This window comes from Andrena cerasifolii, chromosome 14 (assembly GCF_050908995.1).
Source record: "Andrena cerasifolii isolate SP2316 chromosome 14, iyAndCera1_principal, whole genome shotgun sequence".
NCBI lineage: Eukaryota > Metazoa > Arthropoda > Insecta > Hymenoptera > Andrenidae > Andrena > Andrena cerasifolii.
In genome coordinates this window covers 10,890,601-10,912,233 of record NC_135131.1, presented here as the reverse complement: position 1 = coordinate 10,912,233, position 21,633 = coordinate 10,890,601, and the positions used below count along the sequence as shown (strand labels likewise).

The following is a 21,633-nucleotide window of genomic DNA, read 5'->3' as shown; positions in this document are numbered from 1 at the left end:
TTTGATTAATGTTCAAAGTGTATATAAATATAAGTAGAATTAATTTATGTGAAATACATACCACAATTTCAGTGTCTGGACCAACGATCTTCTGCCACTTGGCTTTAATGGCAGCTCGAATTTGTGGTGTAAGCTCGCTCGATGGATCGCTCAATAAAGCTTCTACGTTTGCCACGTCATCTAGTAGGTCTTCGGCTGCCCTTTCACGTTCACCTTCTTGGAGAACCGCGCTGTCCACGGTCGTATGCGATTCCCCCTCAGGTTCTATTTCCGTGGTGGTTTCTCCATCCTGTAGCAGAACATTTGAACACACCTGCTATAGAACATTAACCTGCTGGATGAAGAAGCAAGCTTGAATCTTTCACTACAATCAATAAAATCGTTCACTCTACGTTCCCAACCACAAAAATATTCAAACCCAAAATATCAAGGGAATAACTATACACAAAGACAAAAGCTGAATGAAATTTTGAAAATCCTAGGGCAACACAATGATTGACTTATTCTAAACCAAATTTCTCGTTTACCAGACAACTACTTAGACCAACTAAATTCCATCTATCGCCGAATTCTTTCTTCCTTAACTTAGCACATAAATGCTCCAGTACACACCGTTCCCACAAACAGCATAAAGCAGTAAATGAAACTTACGGCGCTAATGGGGAAGCTCGGTAGACTGGTTATGGATGGAGAGCTCGGCTGCGGCACTCTCAGCTCACTGGCCGCGATCGCTTGCTGAAGCTGCTCGTACTTTGGTCCACGTAAGTATCGTTCCAGGCATAACGCCACCGTTTGCCCGGTACGCCTTAAAACTTCGACAGCTTCATGATTCGAGTAACCCTGTAATGAATGGCCGTCCACCTCGACTATCCTATCGTTTATTTGGATCTTGTTGCTCAAGTCCGCCGCACTCCCCTCGCTGATGCTCTTTACGAAAATCCCAGACAACTCCTCTGCAAAGAAACCGTATACAGGACGTTTCAACATTGAACCGCGCTGCTATAGTCGCGACAACATCCACCGCCTGCTCAGGATCACCCTCTCTCCTCCTGGGAACGGAAAATGAAGTGGTGGGGGCGGAGCAGCTAAATGGTATAGCCTCTGAGGAGTCTTAAAGGGCTACTTAAGAGTTCATTAAATAATAAGGAATCTATCAGTTTTATTGCAGAAAATGGCAGGGATCACTTTATCCTCTATTTGAAGTTCAATAAATCATAGCTCTTGCGGGTAAAACTAAACGGGGTTGGAAGCTTCTCTTGATTTTAGTTGATTTCCTTCAGAACAGAAGGCTAATTCTATGGTGATATAATTCTCGTGAGGATTACTTAGGTAGGTAGGAACTTTCCCTTCTTTTCTAGATTCTTCAGTTTTGCTCAGTAGAACTAGGTCACTGGAGAGTTAACCCTCTGTTTGAAGAAAAACAACTGAAGTAAAGAAAGAAGGCTGGGAAAGAGGAGACAGTTTCTAACCCCTTTCAATTTCATTAATAATAATAATAATAATTTCATTCGATAATTCATTAAACTTTAAACGGGGGAGACAGTGATTTCTGCCATTTTCTTCAATAGAATTTATAGCTTAATTATTTTAAATGAAGGTAAAAGGTGGGATTCTGTTGAGCAATTTGGGTGTTGGGAGTAATTTCATGGCAATGGACGTGCAGAGAGCCGATACCCCAATGGAACAGTTTCAGGGATTACCCTTCTCGCAGACGTATCCAGCTATAGTGATTCCAAGACCGTAGATGTCTTTCTTAAGCTCGACAGTGAAGCGCTCCATCTCTGGCAGTGAATTAACATCGATGGTGTCCATGGTGAGAACCGGAAGCTCCGGGATCTGCACTGGAACCGCTGGTATCACTGGCATCGCTCCAATTGGCATTGGGTTGCGTACTACGTCCATGATGAGACCAGGTCTCGCCTACGGGGCAACCATCTCCCCTCAGAACTTCAATGCTTATCGATGAATGAAATGCAAATGGATACTGTATGACGAAGAAGTGGGAAAGGGACGGGTCGAGATGTGACGTGGTGCATAAGGAATACCCACTTATATGAATTGATGGGATCAAGTTCAACGTTTGCTCGAGAACATGATGCTATTCAGTTCAAACTTCATTCTGCTAAAATTGTGTGGTATTCATGAAAACGTGTACTTGTTAACTACTTGGTGCTAGATTTAGATTAAGAATTGAGAGGAGATGCGAGGTTCAGAAATTTCATAGAGTATCAGTGTAAACAGTAATTCAAAGTGTTTTTAAAATATTAATTGAAATTCTAGTACTAGTTAATTTAAAATTCTTCAAATTTAGAAAAGTGTGTTATGTGAAGACAGATATTAGAATAAATGATCGATTTCGATTGCTGTTATAGAAGGATAGAGACATGTTAACGCATCGTATCTGTCTGATGCTAGAAATGCGGGACGAAAATGCCTCGAGTATGTCGTGTACCGTACCATCACATTTCGATACTACTCGTGATGTACTTGATCCCATCGGTATCGATACGTGGTGATCCACTCACGTGCATTTCGACGTCGGATTCGTGAGAGTACATGTAGCCGTTGTCGTAAGTGGTATCTCCCTGCACGTGACGCATGCTATACGTCTCCGGCACGCTGTGCACCAGGTGGCGATCCAACTCATCCGGGTCACCCAGAATCTTCGTTGGTACGATCGGAGCGTGGCTACCGAGTGCCTAAAACGCAGTATCCGATTGGAATCCATGAATGCACGTCTGACTGCAGTTTGCAATAATCTCCCTCGTATTTGTGGGGGAATTATGTTGATAACTGAGGGACTTTGGAGGGTGTGGAGTCTGGTAATTATCAAGATGTTGTAGAATTTGGGGTTCACTATTTTACACGCTAGATCTCTAGATTTCCAGATTTTCCGATAGCCAGGTCTCTAGACGTTTACATCTCTGGACCTCTAGGTCCCTAGATTTCGGGATTTCTATTTTCCAGAATTTTTAGATTTTTAAATTTCTAGATTTCTAGATTCTCACATTTTCAGATCTTCTGATCTCTAGACCATTAGATATCTAGACCTTTAGATGTCTAGAACGTTAGATCTCTAGATCTCTACTAGTAGATCTCCAGATCGATAGTCTCTAGACCACTAAAGTCGCAAAATTTTTAGATTTCTAATTTTCAGAGTTTCAGATTTTTTTATTTCTAGATTTCGAGATTTCTGATTTTCTAGATTTCTAGATCTCCAGAATTCTATACCTCTAGACCCACAGATCTGTAGACCTTGAGATGATCCCCAGATCTCTGGTTTAGACTCCCCCGTGTCAAGTATTTTCAACTTATTCTTGCAAAGCGTGCATCAAGAACTTCCCCATTACATACCCCATATCTTTGCACTCGTAAGGTGACATTTTATTATATAATGACCACGATTAGAGCAAAACCATGGAAACAATTGGATTCGCACGTCCACTAATATTGAATCATAAATTAACATCCATGCTCCTAGAAGACGCTGTACACGTGCTCTCCGAAATAGTTCAGGTCTTCTAGCTATTGAACGATCAGGGCAATGAAATTCTTATCGCCCTCGTAAAATTTCACAGCGACCTAGCGGCCAACGAACAAAAGGTTCCATCCCTCGAAACGACACTATCGTAGAGTTAACGAGACTACGTAGGGACTTTAAAGAGAAACGATTTTTCCATACTTCCAACGATGTTCTGCATACAATATCCTCGAGTGGAAAATATACCTAGCATTATTTAGAATCCTCGTGACGCATTGTTCGCTGCCAAACTCATGCTGCAGGAAGCTCGAAAACTTTTGGCGGTTTTCTTGCTCCTTACTTATTATGCTGGAGTCGCATAGCATCTGCTACTATATTCATATTCAGCTGATATTGATCGCGTTGCAGTTGCAACAATTACCCTACCCACTTAAACGTTTATCAAAACTCTAAAAGTACTGCACTGTTCACCCTCTACTATGTCTTTAAAGATGCGGTATTAAAATTATTATATTTTTCTTATCTCCTTGCTAGCTTATTAAAACTCGAAATATAAAATGGAGATATTAGGCAAAATTCGGTGGTCTTTGAAGACTCGCTTTGCAGAGCGTATTGGGGAAACGCTCCACCCTACAAGCGACTGCACAATTTAATTAGCTGAAATTTATTAAATTCTTGCGTGAAAATAATTCATTTGAAAGGTATGGTTTTCCCGTTATTGAGTAAAATTCGTAGAAACTAAAAAGTATTTCACTCCGTTTTCGTAATTCAAACCAAATTTTAAGCCAGTTTTTTTGTAAGAAAATCTATGTTGACAGAAATGTGCAATCTAATTGTTTCCTTTGAATGTTATATAAAGTTTGTAAGAAATTCTGTTTTATCTTCCTCTCTACTGGATCAAGAAGAATGTAATTAAATTTGCGAATAATCCGACGACCACTTTACTTTCAGAAATATTTGGAAAATAATAAATCGACTTAGCTACTAATAAAATAAGAGTCGCATTAAGTCGTCGAAGTAAAGTGCTTTCACGTTGATAATACATCCACGGGGCGATCAATTATAACGTATTTACCGTACAAACAGACCTCACCCGATAATTTAATAAAAGCCCCCTGCTGCAATTTAATTAAGGAGAATTTTGATTAACCTATTTTCTTAACACAACAGATAGTAAGACACGGGACAAACAATGCTACAGTAGAAGGGTCAAGCATCGCGTTCTTTGTTCTGCTTTATACACAAACTCTGGAGAAGAATAGTTTTTCAAATTTCAAAAATAAATATTTCATTATCGTGAATTAATCCATTCCTGGTCACCGAGAGCACCGTTAATGAAAAAACTGTTGATAATATCGATGCACTCGATATTCGTGCAATGTGAAAGAAACCACTTTCGAAACTCCATTGCTTAACGAAATAAATTACTGCCACATGGAAATGCATTAAATTCCTCCAATAATGATTTAACGTGGCCAACAAAGTAGCATCAATCGTGCTAGCAACATCGAACTGAATTCTATACTTTTGACTCATTTTTGGACGAGAAATCATTATCTCCCTAATTGTGTTTTGTAATAAAATCGTTTAAAAACAGAAAAATGGACAAATCTTACTTGATAGTCAGGTGAAGTTGGTTCCACAGGTCGAGCGACAACCAGGCGCACGTGGGTGCCCGATTGCCGCAGAACAGCTGCAACCTGCTCGCTTCCCATGCCACGCAGGTTAACATCCCCGATTTGCAATATGTGGTCCCCGCTCTGTAGCCGATTATCCTGCAGTTCGCATCGCAAACGAGACGATATTTAATTCGCAAATTGATCGTCGTGGTTGGGGGTGCGCGCACACTCCAATTATTTCCCCGCCACTTTTCTCTGCCCAATTTTTTTATTTTTTTTTTCGCGATTTCCACGACCGCCCGCAGACCAATTCCCATAAAACGGCCACGTTCGCAATCTTTTGCATTAACAAAACGAATAAACGTGATTGGATCAAATATTTACGATGGACACGCGAATTTATCGAATTCACGTGCACGCGGTGAATCGGTTTAATAGATATTTATTTTTTAAGGGCCTCTGGAATTTTATCCTGTTTTTGTATCCTGTTGTGGAAATTGGAGGAAAAAATAAATCGAGGTTTTTGAAATTATTCCTCTTGGGAGTGAGTAATATAAAGATTGAGAAAAAATTTAAGAGAAATTGATTCTCCATGAATAAATAAATCGAAAATGTAGATTTTCCATAAAATCGAATTTGGAAATGCGTTACAGCAAGTGTACACTGTTTAATGACAAGTTTCAATAATTTCTGCTTATTATAAACTGTGTTCTGTAATTTTATTAGGAAAGCTATATTCTTTTCTTGAAATTACTAGACCCACCATATTTTGGTGCTGCATTTTCAAGCTCGATTCTTTCGAAAACTGGAGCTCGTATGAAAAAAATATGCTTCTTCGCTTTTTGTGTATTGCATCGCGTATAATCGATAGCTGCAGAGCACACTGGATAAAAATAAAAAAATGAACAGTATATTCGCAGTAAACTCACTCGATCTGCGACGCCTCCAGGAAGGATCGTCTTGACGACGACACCGGTGCTGCGTCCGCCAACGATTCCGAATCCAAGGCCGCTGCCATCGTTAATAAGATTTATAACTTCAACTTGTGCCCATTCCGTGTTCAGCTGCAACAAATGGAAAAGGAAGCTGAAAAAACTGCGGGCAATGGGCAAACAGAAAAACGAAAACATGCTGCTTTTCCCGTCTTCACATATATTCTTTCGCAGATAGATAAATGATGCACCATAAAAGTGAATCTTTATTTGACATAAGCTTTCAATTATTATAATATCACCAATTAATGTTTTTTAAATTAAAAGAAATAAAGACATGATAAATTGCTGAATTTAAATTTAATTAAAGAACCTATATATACTTCATTTGCTTTCCCTGATTTTTAATTTAGGATTACTTTCGTATTTTATCGTGGAAGAGGTTTCACTGATTTCGACAAGAAATATTACACGTAAAACAGTAAAAACACTCCTCTGTTTATAGCACTTTTTATAACAATCAGTTTATTGAGGGGTTATATCGTATGAAAATAGCCTGCGCTGAGCTACTTCATCAATTTCCCTATTTTCACTTAGAAATGAACTTCAAGCTCTTCCCAGTTCCCATCGCTCTGTATATAACGTTTTCCGTGCACAGCCTCTGCAAAGCAGCGCAATAAAGAATATTTGCCGAAGGAATCCGATTCGTCCTATTTCCGCTGAGAAATTCCCGCGGCTCTACTGACATTATGCCGCTCTGTAAACAACGTAATTGACTCGACCAAGTTTTTTAATTACCGCTCGAGTTTGCGAACGGTTAAGAAGCTAGGCGAAAGGAACGAGAGATATGGGTCAATAGTTCTCGTTAAAACAGGCAGACGGATGGAAACTGGAGACGAGGGGGAACGAGGGAAAAAATAAATCATCCCCCTCTATACGTCCTCCAATCTGCTGAATACTCTGAAATAATCTTATTCGATCTGGGGAAACTTCCTGACTGTGATTTATACCTTGATCAACCAAAGAACAAAGTTAGAGCATACAGGAAAAAATGAATGAAAGTTTTCGAAATTAATCCTCTTGAGAGTGATTAATATGATGATTGGAATAAAACAGAGAAAATTCCTAAATCACGATAAAATTGGGGGAAAGAAACTGGTTACTGTCAATAAAAAAAATGAAAATAATTTAATTCAAACTTCTCTTGAGCAATCACTATTAATTAGTCCAAATGTGGATAATTTCTGCCAAAGAAAAAATATTTTTGAGCAACTCTTGGAGCTCTAGAACGTCCACCATGGACTCACCATCTTTTTCCACAGACTAACACCGAAGATCTTTACGTACTGTAAAATTATAGCATATATAGACGGTAAATACTATCCAATTTGTAGTCTAAATTAGTCGTGCTGTTGCTCCCTAAGAAGCTCGATAGTTGGACCCAGTTTTCATGAGCGACAAAGAGGGTGTCTCTTAATGTAAAGGAGATAAAGGGGAACTTTTAAATGCTTCGTCCTGAGAACTGATATCGGTTCGACTTCTGTCGCTCTTATTGCGAATAAGTGCAATGCAACCTACCTACCCCCACCCCCCGATAATTACGCCACGAAACTCCTTTAGGAGTGCAATCTTCAAGTTTCGATAGATTGCTTCCTCTCGGAAAGAGTTCGTCCTTTCTTTCGTGGACAGTTCCTCCAGCGATCGACTTTATCGAGGCAAGTTAAATGTCGAGAAACATAGCCTCCTAAGGGGCGGGCACAAAACAGCGCCGATAATAAAATTTCCTCCGACGACGGCGGTGTCCCCCTTATCGCGGTGCTTCCAAGGAGAAAAATCGATGGAAAGCGCGGCTAGGCGAGATTAATGAAATCGACGTAGACTTTTTATCTTGGCACGATAGGGGCACCATTGACATCGGGGGGGAAATATCGGTGTGTCGTAAAATGTCATAGTTGTCCGCGTTGAGAACGCGCAGAATGATTCTTACGGGAGAATGGAAAGAGTATCATCGAAAGTGTAGGAAAGAGAGCGTTGATGGGAGTTATAGTCGGGATTGGAATGTAGTGGCTGTTGGGGGGACTATCAGTAGCTACTGCCACCACTTTATGTATAGGAATCTGGTAGGACGTTTAGAATAAGATTTGTCATTATATTTCAATTCGAGATTTAAGGGGTTACACCACTCTGGAGCCTAAAAAAGTAGCTTTTTTCTTTCTTTTTTCTTTTTTAACTGACAGAGAAGATAGGAAATCTATAACAAAGGGATAGTTGGAGAAGCTTTAATAGGGATTTTCCAAAGTATGGTTTTTTTTTGTAGAAATATTTAAATTTTGAAAAAAGATGTCATTTTTTACCTAAGAATTTGAGTATGAAAGTGTCTGCAGCAAGGTCAATTTTTAATGTATCGCAAAACCACTACACGACGTCGAAAATTAGGTCCGACTGTTTCGCAGTTATCTTACTCAAAAACAAAAAGCTTTTTCGTGTGCTTCAACAGTTGTACAATAAATGCTTTATTATAGATTTTTCATTTTCTTTATCATATTCCCCCCAAAAAATCTTAGAGACAGCTGCTTTTTTCAGGTTCCAAAGTGGTGTAAACCCCTTAAAAGAAGGTGGATGGATTTTAGAGAAGAAAGTACTTTTCTACTTGCGATAGTACCTATAACCCTTTTTCCTCATAAAGGGAAGTAGAATGAACTAAAGTTTAGCACTCTATTTGAAGAGCTGCTATCAATTTCTCTCAATCGTGTCAGTCCATCAGAAGAAATGTCACCAAAGGAATTATATCGACTTACAGGAAACCAATATCGGGGGATTGATGCCGTAGCGAGGCGTGAATTGCTTCTGACATCGATAACGAAGTTGCTCGAAAGAAACCGATAACTTCTGGCGACCCCAAGTGCGGCTCCCTTTGAGCCGATAATTGAATGAATTTCATAGCCTTTCGAAGCTGTTAATTGATCCGAACGGACACGACGATGCTGCAAACGCTACAATCGTTTGAGGATTATACCTTGAAGCTGTGGTCTACCATAAGTACAGGATGTACAAAAAGTAATAGTCGTGGCTTTCACAGATGAAACCGCGTTCTTGGAACAGTGTTATAAAATAGGTATTTGTGATTACTACCAGGTTCCATTGCACGGTAACAAGATTCGCGGTTGCTAAACCGGAGAATAGGGACGCGTGCCATTCAATCGATGCGAACGAACAATTCCCAACACAGACGCGAACGTCGCTGAAATTGACAATGACCCGTGCCACGTCACGAATGGCCTCGTTAATATTCAAACGTCATTCGAAATCGTTAACGAAATCACAATACGCCTCTGTGCGGCAGTTCACAGTGCGAGTACACCGCGTCCCCAGCGAGACGCGAATTGCCCCTAGCCGAGAGAAATGGCTGCTGCTCCCTTCACCGACGATTCCAATTTCTTATGCGGCTGCCACGGCCATTCCAGGTCTCATTATCGACGGTGGAAGGGAAAAGAATTAACGATCCATTGGCTTATTGCTCCTTCGCGATTCCCATTCCAACACCGAGGGGATGAATTCCTTTACTCGGCGATGCAATCGATTCTCTTCGCGGGGAAATGTCTTTGGGGGGCTAAGACGGGCAAAATTGTTATCTACGTAAGAACGTGGGGTATTGAAGGGAAGTTGGAGAAATTTTTAAATGCGAAAATGATTTTTTATATGTGCACTATGGTACTGGAGGAGAATGGAAGAGATTGTCTTTGAGATATAAATGATTTTTTTAGATAAGGCTGAATTTGTACTTTGTATTTTGTATAAATGGATTTTCAAAATAAAGTGCACTTGTAAGGATAATAAACTTTATTCAGAGGATAAATGAAGATAACTGGGTTATTTTAAATTTCATCTAAATAAACTTTAAGCAATGCTGAATTTTGTTCGAGAGGGGCGTTCAATTAGATGACTGAAAGACCGCCCTCGTTTCTCAATTACAGGCTAGAACGCAAAACAAGCAACGGGAAATTTGATGCGATTAAGCTTGCTGTTGTAGGTAATTCGATCTTGACTCTCTGCAGTGGGAAAGAAACTTCGTGGCGGGCCCCTTCAACTTTATTTTCGGCCACAGAAACGTTACTGAACAGGCAGGATACAGGATCTAAGGTGACTCAAATATTTATGCGCAATCCTGAAATTTCACACAGGGAAGTTTCTGAACATTAATATTTAATATACTTCAAACAAAGTTGTTTCAAATGTGCCAGGGTTCACTACCAAGTTATAGAAACTTTTCATTCAATATTTCCAGTACTACTTCCCCAACCCCGACTTTGATATTTTACTGTTGCAAGACGTAGCAATAAATAAAAAATAGGTTCCACTAAAAAATATTTTTAAAAAAAGTGACTCGTTTAAAGCACCTCTCACTGCCACAGTATAAAATAAAATGCCGACAAGTGGTTACGAAAATTCGACAAACACTTCACGCAGACCTGTAACCCAGAAACCTCAATTTTATATTTTATTACATAAAACGAAACACGAATTTCGAACGAATAAATAAATAACATATTCCACTGAAGAATATTTAGGAAAAAGTGACCCATCTAAAACACCTCTCACTGCCACAATATAAAATAAAATACAGACAAGTGGCTGCAAAAATCGACAGGCCATTCGTGCAAAACTGCCTTTTCAGCAGGGTGCTCGTGAAAAAGTAGCAGAACTTCTCGCCAATAATTCTATTTCCGTCATGCTAGCTCTTCTTGCTGCCGTGGCGCGAAGCAATAAAGGGGAACGAAGAAAAGCGACGAGAGAAATGCAGAGGGGGTGGAGGGTGGCCTTAGGGAAAAAGCATAAGCGTCGAAGGTGTATCCAAATGAGGCCAATTATAGCCGACGATCGATCGAGATTTTATCGCGACGCTGCTCGGGCTGGCGTCGCTGAAAATCTGTCTTGTTTCGCCACGGAGCACCCTCGATCTCGATGGGGACACAAGGAAGGTACAAAGGAGTTGGGAAGAGGAACGACGCCTCTTCGATGTCGAGAGCCGACCTTTCACCGACGAAACTCGAGCCAGATGGAACATTACAGGGGTGTGTTTGCCAAACCAGCGTTCCTGCAGACGATATTGTTGACGATCAGACTATCGTTAACGTGGGAGGGGTGGAACTCGTGTCGGAGACCTTATACATTGTGACAATTTCATTCTTCCTTGATTATGAAAGGATGGTTGAAGAACGAATAGCACTAATTTAGATTGTGATGTATGTATAGAGATTGTGAATTGAAGAGTACTGCAGAGTTATCTATGAAATTAAGGAAGACAAAGTTCTGGATTTTTAGGGGCCAATTTGACTGGAAGAAGATGGCATGTGGAATTCAGATTTTTCGAAAAAGGTAACAGCGCGAACCGACACTCACCGATTAGAAAGCAACTATGTGGGTTTATAGAGTGACTCAAGACAAGAACAACGGTATGTTTCATTCGTGCCCAATCGCCCTATATGGGTGTGAAAACTAACCTCGAAGTCAAGTAGGCACTCCCAGTTTTAAGCGTATAACTCCTGAAGTACAACGGACAGAAAAAATGTTTCAAACAAAAGTTTAATGGTGAACTAAGCGTTGCAAACATCGGTTAACAAAATTTTGAAAAAAGTTTTTTTCGTTAAGTACTTTTTTTCAAACTCTGTGTTTAGTCATCCAAAAATTAAATGTTTTTCAATGATAATACGCGTGGTTGAATACCTACATTCGTAGTGTATGTAGTTCTTGATGAGTGGAATGACTATAGGAAATGAGAAAATAGTAGGGAAAGGTATGGGGAAATGTTTCAGGACTCGACGCGGAATGCTTCCTGGCCACGTGAGAGGAGCAAGTAGAAATGCCCTATATGTGGTCGGACATTGGGTCAATAATTCATACCGGGCAGGTTTCTTGCGTTTCGCTTCGAATTCTGGTACACGTGTGCTATCAATAAGCTGGATATTTTAAAATGTGACATGATATACAAATTTATTGTTTAAAAAATTCATTGCCACTTTTATTTTCTATTCTATCTTCCTATTTTGTGCACTAGTATTATGTATTTATAGAGTCATATAGTATATTCTTTATGAGCTTTTAGATTAGAATCAGTGTGTTAATTATTTTCCAGGGCGAAATGGACTTCTGTGTTCTAAGAGTGCCAAAGGATTCATGACATTTCACGGTCGAATTATCCTTCGTTTAGATGCACACGATTTGTTTTCCGATCACCCACTGCTCCATAATACAACGCGATTATGCAAATACATGACAAACACGCCCAAAAGCCATCTCTAATCGTAATACTATTAAGCGATTATCAGGTATCTGTCAATGTTAATCAGGCAGCGACTGCTTCGATCTCTATTCACCAATGGTACCCTCCAGCGTGCAGAGATATCTTAATAGACAACATGATGCACAGAACGTCCCCGCCACTCCCCATTATCGATTGAAATGTTTCATATATTTTTAGAATTGCGAATAAATATTTTCTGGATCAGAGATATTGGTCTGTACTAGTTCACACGCGGCGTCTGACCCAGCACGGTCCATTTCTCCTTATATCCTTACATTTCGTTACTCTTTTGTACTTCATTATTTTCCTTGAGAATTGTTCCCAGTAAAAATTTCTCAGTAATTCCATTTGGCCTCTCAACTTACGCTGCCACCCCTTTTCCGTTATACATTCTCTTATCGAATTCAGTAAACTGAATGATCTCGCAACAAAAACCTAACACTCGTATTAATTTAGCAAATCCACGTACCTTCCCCTGTAAAAAAAAATGCAAAATTCTGTGCGCAACATGTTCTTCTTCGATTGTAGTGTATTCGAGCGGTAACGATAGGTAGAATGTTTTGTTCACTTCGAATACCCCATTATCCCAGAGAAACGGGACCCGATGTAACAACTTCCCGGCAGTTGGGCGCAATTTACATTAATTCGTTGCATCGATGTAATAACAAACGGACGTTGTTACGTGGCGCAGAGAAATATCGGAGCCCGTATCTGATTCCGATAACGACAGAACAAAATCTATAGCGCGCATACACTGCCGGGGGTAGAGGCCATTCGAGGTAGGTGACTTTAAGGGGATATAGCCATTCGCTCGACGGTGCGCGAGTACTACGAATTTCCAGACGTGGACATCGTATTAATAATTCCGGGTATGCGGCATTTCCTGTCTGGGGCCTTGCAGTTGACCAACATTCGGGATGTTTAACGATTAAGTAAATTTCCTGCCACGGTAGCGTGGAAATGTTTCATTAACGCGGTAACCGCAGTCTTACGTGATCCAGTGTCTAATTAGGGGGATATTAAAAGTGAAAATTGCATTGTAAATATAGTGAAGAGTAGTTTAAACAAATGTACTATGAAAATTGAAAGGAATGCTCGTAAATAAATTTAGGATGAAGTGTTTATTTTCATTTGAAAAATGGAGTGTTTGTGTTTCCATTTTGTGTTTCAGGAGATTCTCGGGGACATGGGCAGGGTGACGGAAATGGGAAAGAATTCTTTGAAAATACAGAACATGGGGAGATGGAAGTGTTTACGATGCGCGCGTTTGAGTTTCAGAAATATGTGCTTTACCAACGAAAGGAAATGCAATGTATTCCTGTGACGTGCAATGTGGACTTCTAACTATGGCAGGGGGGTGTTTCCATGCAGCTGATGCAAAAGGTCTGCTCTGTATTCCACCAAGGGCGTGTAGGTGCTTGAAAGTTTCACGGAAAGTTGAAGAAAATTGATAGTTTTCTTGAAACGCAGAGTTCGGACTAGTAGCTCGGTAATTCTAATTTTTAACCTAAGTAATCGTTCAAATTGCAAGGCACCTTAAATCTAAAAGTTCGTTCGCTTTATGGAACCAAAGTCTTTGTTAAAAGGAAAAATATATCACAAGTGTTTTTAAGCAAAGTATTTTCCTTAGCTACCTATGACCTTTTGCCATTTTTTCGGTAAAAGTACAAGTAGGTGTAGTAATAAAGACATTTTTTTATGTCGAACGCATTTTTACGCACCTAATACCACTCTATTCCTATCTGCCTAACCCCAAATTTTAGCTTCCTCCGATTCAGAAAGCTCACGAAAAAGAAGAAAAAATTGATTCCATCGCACTTCCATCAGAACCTGTCTCCTCCAGCAACTCCGGAACCCTTCGAATTCAGTAACAACCGAGCAAAAGCTCCCAAAGAACATGTTCCCAAGCAAAACTGGACTACGATCTTAAAATATCAAAATTCTCCATCTAGAACACGTGGAATCTTCGCGTAATAAAATCTTATTACAAAATGCCACAAAAACCTGCAAAAGAACATGTTCCCACGTAAAAATAAACTACGGCTCTAAAATATCAGATTCCTACATCTAGAACAGGGAGCCTCGCGTAAAGAAATCTTATTCCAAAATTCCCGACTATTCTTCCTCGGGTAGCCAGCATCCCCGGTGTCGCCGCGAGTTTCCCCCGCGACCCCTGTATTTGCCCCGCGGTATCAGGGAACGGAGCAGTTCAGTCAACTCCCACGCTCCGGCGGTGTATAGTTCCAGCGGAAACTAGATAGAGGCGAATAATGGAGGTGTATAGGAAAAGAAAAAGCATCGGGGCCACTCACCACCATGTCAGAGCCACTCTTGGAGGCGTCGCTGACGGCGGAGGGGCTCCTTTCGACAACGAGGCCTCCGGGCACCGGTGTCGAGGTCGGTGTAGGTGTCGGTGTGGTTGTCGGTGTCGGTGTTGCCGCCGATGTGGTACTGGCCGGTTGGCTAGACTTCGGGGTCGGCACTGGTGTAACGACGGACGATACTGACACCGATTGATCCTTGTCGGAGCTGGCCTGGTTGGTCGCCGCACCGACACCGCCGCCGATGATGGACACACCTGCTCCCGCGGCCGCTGTCGAACTCGAACCTCCGGACAATTCATCCGTTGGCAAAGAGCTCCCAACGTCTGTCGACAAGCAACGTCGCGATGGTGGATTAACCCTCGATTTACGGACACAGGGTCCATATAGACCCACCCCAAATATTTATTGGCATTAGTATGCACGTGTAAACGAGACTGTAATTTTATTAGACGGAAAGTATGCAATTATGAAACCGATTTTCTAATTTTCATTTGGAGTTTCGTGACAAACTGCTGTGAACTTTAAACTTTGGTTATTGGACGCAGTTTCTAGTTTTTGGTGCAGGGTAGGTGCCACGGTATGGAAAGTTAGGAACATGTCCTCGAAAAGTGCACAGATAACGATGGCGTGGAATTCGCGAACAGGAAACGAGGAATGCAAATTACCTTGGGCGCTTCTCGCTACGACCAACTCAACCAGACCACGCGCCTTCTGAAGAATCGAGATTGCCTGCTCATGAGAGATGTTCGAGTCTAGTGGTTGTCCATCTATCGCCAATATCTGATCCCCTTCCACCAATCGACCGTCACTGAAACAGAACAGCAATTGGTTTCATGAGAAAAAAAAAGAATTTGTAGCTGAAATCGAGTTTAAAGAACGTCCAACAGTGTACAGCGTTATTTAGAATCGTCAGTACAAAGGAAATATGATTTCTCATTCATATTATTCAAAATTATTATGATTTTCAAAAAGCTCGATGTCGTTTTGTTATTCACATTACACAACAACGAAGAAGTTTAATTATAGGGCAAATGTTTAATTCAAAATGCAATAATCATATCGTAGAATGGAAGATTAAGTTCAGTTTGACGAGATAAGCTTCGGTTTTCTGCTAAACGAAATTCAATCGGACCGATCCCCCACTAGTACCTCCCTCGACCATTAGAATCTATTAACCGTGCTAATTGTGATGGTTACGATTAAAGCTGCCGCATTTACATACCATTTCCGTGCAGCTATAATCAAGTTCCAATATACTGTATCAGTGACAATGGAGATCATGTACAGGGCTTACTAGTGTCTCAAATTTAGACAAAACTAAACCTTTAATTTGATACAGAAACAATCGAAGAGTCAATCTGATGATTTCACCTAACATTTACTCTGCTTTAATTCCTTAGATAATTCTAAAATAAAACCACTTAACGATAATGTGAAACTTTCAAATAACAAAGATGCACTTCCATAAATATTAAGGAAACAGATGCCACTCCACAAAATTCATAATTAATTATAATGCAGGCGAATTTGGATTGTTACTGGCTAATCATTTTGGTACAGTTTATTTCCACCATTAAAGGAAATCCAATTAAATCTGTGGAATCCCAGCGTGCTAAGGAAAACTTGCGTTTAATTAAATCTAACGTTTCACGAAAATCCTAGAATGCAGCATGTGAATGCTGTCACACGGTCGACCGTAATCTGTCAAAAACTCTGAAGCTCAAAAGCGGAAACCAACACAGCGTGACAGTCCCTGTTACATGATTTCACACTAGACGCGAATCCGTTTTTTGAATCTGTGCCAATTGCAGTGTTTGTCCACGCAGGTGTGCTTTTATAAACGGTTTCCTTTCCGCTTGAATATTTCTGTCAACTTCGCTGCAGTCCCGATTTCGATCTCAAAGCACTTACATCATTTCAAAGTCTGAAACTAATCAACTAATTTGTATATCCCTCTCTCCCGCAAAACAGTTAATTTCCTCAAATAAATCAGTCAAATTAAAAATGCAGTCACATATATTTGCTCACAAAAGATTGTTCCAAACTCCTCGATTAGTTATTCTTCTAAATATCTGTGAACACATCTCTGAGTCACTGTACTTGAAATCAGTATGAAATAAATATTTAAAAATAATTAAATAGAGGAAAATGATGGAACTAAGCAATACAACAGAAGCAAAACAGTGTGAAGACTAATTTCGCCAGGAGTATAGTAGGAAAATCGGCGCGTTGGAAACGATCCAAGGATCTGATTTCAGAAAACTCCATTAGAACGCCATCATCCCCTTCATAGATCCCCTTGCGAGGTTGTTTATCGGTCGAATGCACACGCTTGAACGTCCGCAGAGGCGGAAGCTTTACACTGGCAAAAGGGGTGTATTTAGTGGTCCGATAGCGGTTGCATTACCTAATTTCCGACAAAGCGAATTTCGCTGCCTCTCCCCTTGCTAACGATACCACGCCTGCGATCAGGGCAATCTGTGCCCCGAATTCTCCTGGATCAAAGGTGCGACGAGTCGTGAAAACGTTCGTTCAAACCGTAACCCAGATTTCACAAAGAAAAATACAAACAATTCTCCATACTATATATTGTCACGGGTGTGCACAGTGGAAATTTAAAAATCTGATGCATGTCCATGTCCATCGACAACCCCCCCCCCCCAGGGAATATTTAAATTCTCCAATAAAGAATATAAACTGTACAATAGTAACATATCCCATTCTTCCTCACCAACTAGCCAATTCCATCAAATAAATCCTTACAAATCGCCCAACAAAAGAAAATAGCAGGACTAAACAATATTACTCTTCAACTAGCTATAGCACTGATGAATATAGTTCCATTAGAAATAATTATTTCTTCAAATTTACACCCCATATATTAGGGGGTTGTACAGAAAAGAATACTGATAGTTTAATCACAATAAGTTTGTTACATAAACATGTAAAAGTATGATTTTTAAACTTCCTTTCACTATTGTACAGGGTGTATAAAATTTTTGTGTAAAGACTAGTACCATAGGAACTACGTTTCAAAAATCATTTCAAACAGCGAATGACAAGAATGGTTCCTTTGATACGTTTCATCTTCCCAGTAAATAGAACACATACAAATTTTAAAAAAATGGATCTTGAATTTGTAGGTCCAGAAAAATTTTCAACCTAATATTTTTTACACATGTCCGTCGATCCAGAAACGTAGAATCCCGCTGTGGTGGTCTTTACACAAAAATGTTATGCACCCTGTACAAATACCTACAACTATGTATTTCAAAGGTTTCCAGTGTCGGTTACTCTGAAAACAGGCTTTGAGGCCCTGCAATTGTGAGGATATCGTGTAGAGGGGGAACTGATGTGACCTCAGCTTCTTTGACTGAGTGCCGTGCATTTTAAAATGCCATGAATATCGCGAGACAAGCAACCTCCTTGCTTCCAGAGGACATCCTCAGCAGGGAGGAACGAAGTTCATTAATAGGGGGCCAGGGGACCAGTTGACGTTTACCAATGGAAGTAACTGCACGGTGGAATTTTATGAACAACCTCTAAGCTAGCAGCTCTCACATTTAAATTCACCATCAGCCGCTGCACTTTGTCCCCCCCCCCCCTCTTTATTTGCATCGCGATGCGACAACGTTGCCCCTGCCGAGGGATCAACATCGTTACCGTGCTGTATTCAGCCTGAATACGGATGTACTGGAATATCCATAAACAAATATGCATCTGGACGCTTTCCGAAAGAACTATAAAATTCACGAGCTGTATAATGGAAGTACCAAGGGGGCTAAGTGGCAACCCTGGGGAGGCTGGGATATTTCTGTAACTAGGTACTATACGGCAACTTCACAAAAGTGGTAATGTGTCAGCAATTCCCTCGTGATTGGAAAGTGTGCCATTATTTTTTTGTTCCTTCTGTAATAGCAACTAGAATGAAATATTTCCTAACTATTATTTGACAGATAGACTCTTTGCTAGGTACTTCTGCTCTGAAATTGTTCGAGACTTTGCCTACCTGCAGTTTGAATGTTTATTTACAGAATAGGTGTTATCTAGATGAGTGTATTGGTTATATGTAATGAGGAAATAGTAGGTAATGAGTTTGAGAAATATGTGTCCTAAGATTGACGTAGTGAACTGCTTCCTGCCCACGCGAGAGTAGCAAGTAGAAGTGCCCTATATGCGATCAGACATGGGTCAGTAATTTGCACTGTGCACGTATCTCGCGTACCAGTCCAAATTGCATTGCATATATATCATCGAAAAGTAGGGTACTCTAATATCGGACATAATATTCAGAAAGTATTAAAAGTTTTCTTCGCTTCGTTCTTTTTCAGTCTTCCTATTTCTTCTTGCATAGAAATATATCTCAGGCTACATTAACATTTTTTCATCTATTGACCAGGTAGTATCGACGTGGAGTAGGTGGTACTACACTAACTACATGGTGATACGACAAAGCTTGACGGTTCAATGCATCGTGACGTCGTTCTCAATGAAAATGGCTTTGAATGTTTCTAACATTTATTTATGGCCACTGTCTTCGCGCCTATGTCTATAAGAATTTCACGAGTTGCTGGGAATCAACATAGTGGAACGGAAAGTTTGTTAATATAGGAAACCGATAGAAAGCATCGCGTTCAGATTAGCTTCGAGGGTTGTGTAGTTAACATAGCAATAATTATATGTATAGTGCTCTATTGATCTTGAGGGAGGAGCAGCAGCAGTTTGTGGTTAAATTAGCTTTGCGCTATAAATAACTGTCGTTTACAGACGCTAAGGTATTCTCCAAGGAGCAGTAATTGGATTATCCATAATTAAGCTACCGTTGCAATTTATTGCAATGGAATCTGGGAGAATGGTCTCCGTAGTTTATCCTTACAGATTAGAAGAATCATCTTGTACAGTATACAATAAGAACTGCATGAATATCGAGCAGGAATGACAATATGGAATATTAAAAATACTAAATTAAAATATGTTAAAGTAAAATACAGAACAGTCCAGCCATGAAAGATATAAAATTCTCAAGGTGCTTCCTGCAGAAGAAAAAGAATGTCAGACATACATCAATGCCACTAGTCGTAATAATTCTTCGAGTTATAGGCTATTCTTAGTGGACCAAGGGAAGCGTGGCAGGGCTTTTCTCCCGTGGACGAGAAATAAAACATGAATTATGCCTCCTAAAGGCGACGTTGCTCTGTATTCCGCCATAGTGATCCATCATCGTTCGTAATTTAATGTGACAACGTAATGTTCCGCTTATAGCGATATCAAACCGTGAACAGTCTGCCCTTAATCCGTTTTGAGGCGACGTTGCGCCACGTCCCTTTACGATCATCGTGCGTCTAATAAATTCCCCTTCAATTTAATGTTTAATGCGGTTTTGCCATTGAAGTATTTCGGGAGGAAATATTCGAGATAGATAGTCTTCGATGTACCAACAATTAACACGTTGACTGCTATAAGTTGCACTGTAGTATATAGTATTATTGTGAACTAGTGTTACTGCAAGAACTACTAGTGTGGTTCCTGAGGTAACGATAAAATTTTTGGTGAAGTAGTAATGGTTATTTCATAGATTAACTGTTATGCATTATTAATCATGTTGTATGGTACTTGGTGTAGAAGTTTCGGTGGGCTCAGAGACCAGAGAGCATTAAATTAAGCTCCTCGCATTGGGGTCGTTATAATTTGTCAGTGTTGTACATTACTTTGGGTATTTGGGCAATTAAGTAATACATAAGCATATAACGAAGGTATACTGATTGATAAGTAGTTATTTAAGTCCTCCTACACCTCGTATGGAACCAGAGCAGGCATCTGGGCCGCTGCAACGCAGATTTGCAAAATCCCACATCCTAGTTATTAGAGCGGCAATATTACAATTAGTGCACAATTTTAGCTCAAAGGGATTAAAGTTTCCAACTACCCTAATGGGTATCATCCAAAACGTATCTGCTCCAATATCGGAGAACAGTTCACTCGACCGTTAATCATTTTATATAAGCGGGATAAATGGACAACTGCCCTTCCATCCTTCAAGCGTGTCTAACTTATGGAATCCGCACGTGATCGATCCATATTTCTGAATTTTCCCCAACAGAATCCTCTATCTGTACCTAATGATCCCAATAATACCAACTAACTGAACAAAAACTGCTGAATATTTCCAAACGATAATACCAACAGTCTTGAATTCTAATGCGCCCACAGACTTTTATCCATCAAACTCTTCAACTACCCCGACCCAAACCCATTTGCATAGGGGTTACATAAAAAATACCATCCAGAATGCGACGCTCCATCAGTTGAATAATTCTACTTTCACCTCTGGCTCGCGTAAAGGGTTCGCCCCGCAGGGTACAATAAATGTCCCCTGCCCTTTTCCATTCACACACTCCCCCTTGCCCATCCACCTTCGCCCTCCGCTTTAAATATTCGCGTCTTCGCTTTCTTTCTTCCTGCCTTTACAGCTGCTCCTCAGGTGCGTCTGTGTTCATTCGACAGCCACAGGGAACGTAACCTTCTGGACGATAAAATCTCGACGACCTTTCACCAACTTCTCGTGGAAACACAGAGGAAAGCCAGGGTTCCCTTCATCCGTGAACGCGATCGCACAAAACGGAAACCATCGAGTTAAACGTGGATCGGTGTGTGGTACGTGCTCCTCCGTGGCGCTTGCAATTTCGTGTCGCTGAATTCCCTGCATCTCTGGGAACTTTCCTGACGAACACAGCTCCGACTCGACAAGCAATACGTCAGCGCGGTGGTCTCGCACGATGTTGCGAAGTGGAGCTTCCATTCAAGCGTACAGAGAGGGAAGTGGCAGGCTTAAGCCACGTTCCCACGCGCGACAGAAGCGATGCATCGCCACTTCCTCCAGAAAGGGTGTCCTCTGGATCTTCTAAAGTAGAATAACCGTGGTAGTTGGTAAGCAAAGCGCTTCGACTAGAACGATTCGTATCGACGTCATAAATCC

At 40.5% G+C, this 21,633-nt stretch overlaps 1 protein-coding gene across 7 annotated transcripts in view; it reads right to left on the bottom strand.

The window, feature by feature from the left end:
• LOC143376298 (multiple PDZ domain protein) overlaps positions 1–21,633 on the bottom strand; it is an 84,217-nt gene that overhangs the window by 44,462 nt on the left and 18,122 nt on the right. For all 7 annotated transcript variants that reach the window (XR_013087064.1, XR_013087065.1, XM_076826448.1 and 4 more), the window contains exons 6-13: positions 15,323–15,465; positions 14,646–14,980; positions 6,030–6,164; positions 5,098–5,256; positions 2,526–2,699; positions 1,701–1,920; positions 652–953; positions 62–289 (exon numbers count right to left, since the gene is read on the bottom strand). Coding sequence is in view for 5 of the 7 variants with exons in the window: in XM_076826448.1 (XP_076682563.1) it covers positions 62–289; positions 652–953; positions 1,701–1,920; positions 2,526–2,699; positions 5,098–5,256; positions 6,030–6,164; positions 14,646–14,980; positions 15,323–15,465 (1,696 nt within the window). In the remaining 2 variants the exon portion in view is untranslated. The remainder of the gene's footprint in view (positions 1–61; positions 290–651; positions 954–1,700; positions 1,921–2,525; positions 2,700–5,097; positions 5,257–6,029; positions 6,165–14,645; positions 14,981–15,322; positions 15,466–21,633) is intronic.